The sequence below is a fragment of the Oculina patagonica genome, chromosome 4 (assembly GCF_052425735.1).
Source record: "Oculina patagonica isolate OP01 chromosome 4, crgOcupat, whole genome shotgun sequence".
Taxonomy (NCBI): Eukaryota; Metazoa; Cnidaria; class Anthozoa; order Scleractinia; family Oculinidae; genus Oculina; species Oculina patagonica.
Genome location: NC_135761.1, coordinates 20,886,014 through 20,893,071, shown reverse-complemented (window position 1 = coordinate 20,893,071; position 7,058 = coordinate 20,886,014). Strand labels below are relative to the sequence as shown.

Below are 7,058 nucleotides of genomic sequence, written 5' to 3'. Positions count from 1 at the left end.
AATCTGCTTCAGTCGCGGCTCTCTTTCTATAAAGGAATCGTCAAAAATCGATCTAAAACGCAGAAAAACGATGAACGTCGAAGGCTGTATTCGACAAATTAAATCTGAAACAGAAATGAGGGAACAAGTAGGCATTAAGGTAAGATTTTACGTCGTTTTTTAAAAGTAAAGCTAATTTGCAGGCTTTTACTTGACACCGCAAAAAAATGGGCACTGGTGCTACCAAGTCAGAACCCAATGGCTTTGTTTTCATTCCTTTTTCCATATATAGACATAGTACGTTGTAATTTTGTTTATTTTATATCTGTATTACCTAGTTTACCGAAGACGTTCTGACAATTTTCAAACTTGTTTTCAGTTTCATATCGTTATGTCTTAACATTAGAGAATTGACTACTTAATTTTTGTATGCCCCAAAAAAATTGGAGACACAGTATCTCGTTGTTAAGAACCCCAATGCAATATTTTTGAAACTCAAATTTCTATCCAAAATATAAAGGAACCCCGCGCTTCCCTCCCCAAAATAAAAAGCCATCCTGAAGGCAAAGCCGACTTTGAGAAAATATAAAAGGCCATGGGCTAGTTTTCGGAGTTTCACCGTACGTATATTTTAGGCCGGCAAAGGGTCGAAAGGACAATTCGCTTACGCCACTTCACGTACTAAAAACGCTCTCTGCTTATAGGTGCTTTATAATTTCGTTATTGTGATAGACACATATTGGCCATGTAGCCGGAGAATGGTTAGGTATGTGACCTGACACGGTATTAATAGAAAGGCCGTGATATTTATAACTTTATAGATTTGGCATGTCAATTAACACGTACTTTAGCCGGGAATGAGTTTTCCGTACGTATTTTATAGGCAATTGATATAGTGTACACACGTGCTGATATAGGCACAGTATTTGCGCATAGTTTAGACACCAGTGTTAATGTTTGTTACAATGTATTACAATGTATTGCTTTAGGGTCTAGTGTCAAAGACGAGTGACTTCTAAAATTGTCGGTGCTTCATATTTTGTATAAAAAACAGGATATAATATTTGTAAAAATCTTTTTTTCGAAAACTGTTTTTTCCTTTTCTCCCCTCTATTCTTATTTAGGCAACTACGTCTAGTTCGTTAGCGAGCAAAAAATCAAGCGCGAAAAAAAAAAGATTTCTTATGTAATTAATATTAAATATCAGTTAAATTTCAATTATTTTGCGCTCGTGAGTCGTGAATGCAAATAGCTCACGAAGTATGCAACTTCCTATTCAGGTTAACGTTCGACTCGTTTGGCCAAAAAAAAAATTCGTTTCTTCCGTTGATTACATGAATTATGCAAAGCTTTTTAACCGAAAAGTACACAAAACATTACAGCAGCATTCAAATATAAGAGCAGTAAAAAATGAGCCTGATGACAAAGAATGAAATACAGTACGCGCGAAAATTAAAAGTAATAGACATAATAAAGTATTATTTTTAAAAGCAACAATGCTATGCATAATTGATAATTCTAAGGATACGATTTCGCCAAAACTGATTACTAAAAGGGATGTTCGTAACTAATTGTCCAACTACTGTCACAATATTTGCATTCAGAATAGCTACTATACTGTGGTATTTTTTCCGGAAAACACACTTTATAACTGAAGTAGCTTGAAGTTGTGTCACGGCCGGCGGATAAAATCACGAAAAAGGATTGGCTGGAAAAAATATTAAAAAAAAAAACTTGTGTCAAAAAATACGGTGTTATATCAGTGATATCGAGCAAAAGAATACTTACTCCTGACGTGTGACCATTGTCCCCTACCCACCCTTAGAAAGTGTTATTATATTGGAAGGAACGAAAAACCCGTTTATTATGCAGATAAGGCAAGGCCATGGATTTACATTAAATTTCAATCACCCTGCATGTCATTTAACTCCCCGCTGTGAATATAGAGTCAATAAATACTTTTACAAGTGTACCCTCTCCGTAGTTACATTTACAACCATTTTTGCATCGCAGATAATATTTATTTTTTATCCAGTAGCAATTCCAAACGTTTCAAGTTTGTTTTTGACCTCGCCTTTATTTGGTTTCTTAAATTAAGAGTGACTGTTATTTGGAAATGATTAAAAATTAATTTGTGTTTGCTAATCGAGTTTCGATATGGCTCGTACCGCATTATCCATAATTTCTGAAACTTTACTTTGGCGTGATGCCACAAAATGCGATAAGCGCGGAAAAGAAACAAATTAAAGCCAACATTTTACTGCTTTGGTGGTAAAAGTGGCAACTTTCCAACAAGAATAAACCGATAACAGAACGAGAGTGCAAAACAGTAAAATACCTTTTGTAAGAAAATTGACGGATAAAGACAAAAAAGTTAACTGCAGAAAGAATAAAATAGGTGATAAAAGTGTGAATAAAATACAACGGTTATTATCAAAAGGATCAGGAAAATATAATGGGGCAGCAAGGTTTCCCTCGGGAAAATTTTATAGTACCTTCAAATTAACCAAGCTTTTCCAACCAACGATTTAATAATTTTGTCCATTGAAAACCAATTTTGAGTTGTTGATTTTTTTTTTTTTAAGAAGTCTCAGCCACTTCCAACATGAAAGCTAATTGTTGGCTAATTTTTCCAATTTCCTTGCAACTCCAGTCAGTTAAAATTTCTGCTGCTAGCGGCACATCACACGTTCTTGGTACTGTACCGTTACAACACTCATGCTTGAGCTTAGCGAGGGCGTGATTTAAACTGACAAGCTGCGAATCACTCATGCTTGGCTTCAGACGTATTGTAACTGGAATTTTCATTCTTTTGTTTACAGCTGCATCATAACAATTATTTGTCGTTTTGTTTAGGGCTGACAAATCTCTTTCTTTAGTTTTAGGCGTGGGAAAAATTCTATGAATGCTATTTTGCTATCTAACAAGCTAGCTGAGACGAAACAGAAATTTTGCTCGCTTTGAGCGCCGAGTCAAACGTTATTTTGTTTTCAAAGTCACGAAGGATTGGTTCGGAATGTGATGTGGAATGCAAAAAGACAGTGTATACTAATAATTTACGTTTAATGTATTCCCCAAAGGGACCGAAGGCAGATAGCGATTGGTGGATAGAGCCGTCGGAAGTGGGAAGGGTCGGTACACAACGGGCAGTTCAAGTACTTTGCCAGAAAAGAAAGTTCTTTAGAATACTCGAATCTGTCGACTACTTTACACAACTATAACGAGTTTTTGCCTTGTTTTCGATCTATGGACTCATGCCATGATAGATCTAAGTAAAAGGTATTAAAATCAGCTTGAATTCTAGCCTGAATTAAAAACTTTTAAGGGCATTTGAAATACCCCGCTAGCATTCCTGATCCGTGACTGTGGTGTTAATTTCGGCATGATGATTGACGGCCCTTTCATCAAGCCGCTTATGATTGGCTAGCCGCTTGAACATCGCATTATTCACTCGCGTCGGGAAGGAAAAACTGCTATTTTGCGTTCATTTGGCAAATACTTTTTCGTTTGTAGCGATCAAGCGAAACCCGATTTACACGGCGTTTTCGCAGAATCGGGGTTCGCCAATGTTTTGTGATCGGTGAAGACATTTGAAAGGATCAAAGAATCAAGGCATTGAGACGCCAGCTCGCTACAACGGAACGCCAATAGTGCAGTAAACATGCGAGGCATCAACGTCGTTATTTTTTTCCTGTGTAGCTTCTGTTTATTGCACACAGCTATTGGACAGACCTCCCTTACTAGAGTTAATCTAGCAGAAGGCAGGCCCGCTGGACATCAGGTACATTCATTCCCCGCGCCGGCTAGCAATCAGATGTACACGTTCTTCCCTGATTCGAAAGCGGCTCTAACCAAGTTTCAAATTTCTGAACAAGGGGTCGTTACAACCAGAACACCTATCTTTTACGAGATTGGTAAAAAGAACGAATACGACTTGGTCGCCATTCGGCGTAATCGAGGCGACAAAGAAGGAGGCACTCCGTTCAGTATTCGAATCACCATCACGGACACAAACAACTTCAGTCCGACTTTTCCTGCAAACTTGTATCGTGGGAGAGTGAAAGAAGCTTCACCCGAAAACACTATTGTTATGGGTTTGGAAAACTGCTTCGCGGAAGACCGGGATACGGTGGGTACAATAACATACTCTATAAGTGGTGGGAACGAGAAGGGCTACTTCAAGGCCGAAAAAGCAACGGTTGGCAACCGAGTTTTTCTTGTTTTGAAGACCACTGCTGCATTTCTACAGCTCAAAAGGGATACACTTACCACACCCGAAGTGAACCTAACCGTTCGTGCGAGCGACGGTGTTCGTTACGGGGCGACCAAAGTCACCATCGAAATCATCGACGCTAACAACAATAAGCCAGAGTTTGAACAAAGCACCTACTCGGCCACTATCAACCAGGACACACCTCTCCTGACATCTGTATTGCGAGTACGCGCGACTGACAAAGATGTTGGAGCGAACGGAGGAATCTATTACTATATCACTGGATCGAATAATTGGTTTTCCGTCGATGCCATCACTGGTGTTGTCAAAGTGGTTAAACAACTAGGAAAGCAATCAGTGATCTCGTTTACGGTTACAGCTAGAGACAGAGGTACATCACCTGAATCTAACACTGTTACTGTGACTATAAACGTAAATCTTGTCAGTGGCTACCCTCCGCCTAATTCTCCCAACCCCGGTGTCAACAGACCGCCGATTTTCCCAGAAGAGAGCTACTCTGCAAATGTGCGCGAAGATTTCCCCGTTAATGCTGCTGTACTTGTAATCCACGCCATTGATCGCGACCCCCCTGGCCCCAACCGGCGTATACGATACTTTTTAACTGGCGACAGTGCTTTCGGCATTGGTTCAGATACTGGTGTAGTGACATTGAAGAGCAAGTTGAATTATGCAACGAAAAGCAAGTATGATCTAACTGTTAGGGCAACAGATGGAGGAGTGAGCCCACAAAGTGCCACGGCCTCTTTGACCATTACTGTTCAGCAGGTTGATAACAATGGTTACGCTCCCGTATTTCAATCTCCAACAGGAAATAGGCAACAACGTGCAGTGTCGGTTAGAGAGAACAGGCCTGCTAGCACAAAGGTTGGTAGCTCTATCAGTGCAACTGATGCGGATGGTAGTGGGAAACCAGAGGGTCAAGTGGTTTATTCCATTGCGTCTGGATCAGGCTTACCATATTTTAAAATTGACAAGAACAGTGGCGATTTACGAACTGTTACTATGCTTGATAAAGAAAAACAAGGACAATATAACCTGTTAATTGAAGCTCGTGACAAAGCACTTTACCCACTCTATTCCCACCTGTACATGATGATCACAGTTACGGGCCAAGAGGACAACAACCCTGACTTCTCTCAGCCTGTGTACTATGCCAACGTGCCAGGAAAAGCCCCTGCAGACACATTTGTGACGCAAATCCATGCCACTGACAAAGATGGTGACCAAGTTACGTATTCAATTGAAAACCCTGGCAATGCTTTCATTATCCAGGGAGAGACTGGAGTCATTTCCACACGTCGAATGCTAGATCCCGCCAACGAGGAGAGGAGTTTTGCACTGTCCGTTCGGGCCACCTCTACAAACAAAGAATCGCAGGCTCAAGTCATTGTTACTGTTGTCAGTGAAGAGAACTCACCTCCAACATTTGTTAACCTCCCTTATTCTGCCACTGTGCTCGAGAACCTGGGAAGAATTGATAGCTTGTTGTGTTTAGCTGCCAAAGACAGTCAAGAAAAACCTGTGACGTACAAAATTGTTAGTTCTGATGGGAAGTACTCTGTGGACAAAGATTCTGGTAAGAACAGACTTTATTGTTTTAAAGATTATTTGAGTAATGCTACTGACAAACAGTCACTCATCCCTTGATTTTTTATTAGACTAAGTGATATACTGCATTTACTCTAGAAAGCACTTTCCCTGATCAAGTGGCACTTTCTTTGGTTCCAAAGTTCAAGGATGAGCAATCTCCCTCTGATCATGCTATCAGAACTTTGTCGATCAACTAGAGAAAAGATTAAACATTTCTCCCAAATAAATGTCAGAATTTGACAAAAATACCAACCCCGTAAAGAAATGTGAGAAATAATTCTAAGTGTTCTACAGGTCAAAAGTAAGGCTGGAGGAAACAGATTTCTTATTGCTGTTGTAGATTGTGGACTTACAACTGTAGTGATTCACACAAAATATGGTGAACCCTGTTTATCATGTGCAATGCAGAATGGTCCATTCTGGGTCTTTAATCTTCTATTAACATTTCAAATTCTTGACCTTTACTCATTGGTTTTGGTTTTACTTTTTCCTGGCATGACAGTAAAAACCAGATATCGTATTTATTTGAATAAACGCTGCAGTGTTTATTAAATTTTTCGTGATTAGAGTATGGAACGAGGACGGCGTTCATTGAATGATAATCCAAATTATTTCTTGTAAACAATAGCATAGTTAATGAACATTTGAACTTTAAAAAACAGGTAAATGTTGTAGTGCTTGTCTCAAAAGTCATTTTCAATATCTTAAAACATTGGCACTATCAAGGAAAAAATTATTTTTGGGTTCATGCTCTGATGCGTTGTTTTTTCAAGAGCAACGTTTATTAATATTTCTGCCCTAAAATGCGGAGTTTATTCAAGGGCGGCGTTTATTTAAGGGCAACGTTTAATCAAATAAATACAGTATTTAGTGAGTCCAAAACTTCCATTTGTAAGCGAGAGATTACGTGGCCAGTAGAAGCATGTTATAACCTTATAGAGGGCATGCTTCAAAAAATCTTGAAATCATACCCAGTACCCTGCTTGGTGATCAAGTTGTTATTCTTTTAATTCTAGAGTGAAAGATGTAGTTTCAAGTGACTTTTTAAATCAAAGTCTCTTCGAGATATCGACGTTTTCGCATGAAGTATGAGTCGAAGGTTTATCCTGTGCATTGTTCTTCGAACATATCATTACAGTTTCTTTGTAGTTTAGTTTAAAAATTTCCTATCTTCGCGGAGGAAATGCAGCCATATAACTTTGTCAAAAATGGCTCGTCCGCGCCGGGTATTTATACACATATTCCTTAACATTAC

The 7,058-nt window shown here is 39.1% G+C and overlaps 1 protein-coding gene across 2 annotated transcripts in view; it reads left to right on the top strand.

The window, feature by feature from the left end:
• Positions 1 to 2,578: 2,578 nt before the first annotated feature.
• Positions 2,579 to 7,058, top strand: part of LOC144651628 (protocadherin-like protein) — a 30,524-nt gene continuing 26,044 nt past the window's right edge. For both annotated transcript variants that reach the window (XM_078511566.1, XM_078511565.1), the window contains exon 1: positions 2,579 to 5,789. In XM_078511566.1, coding sequence (XP_078367692.1) covers positions 3,641 to 5,789 — 2,149 coding nt within the window. In that variant the 5' untranslated portion in view covers positions 2,579 to 3,640. The remainder of the gene's footprint in view (positions 5,790 to 7,058) is intronic.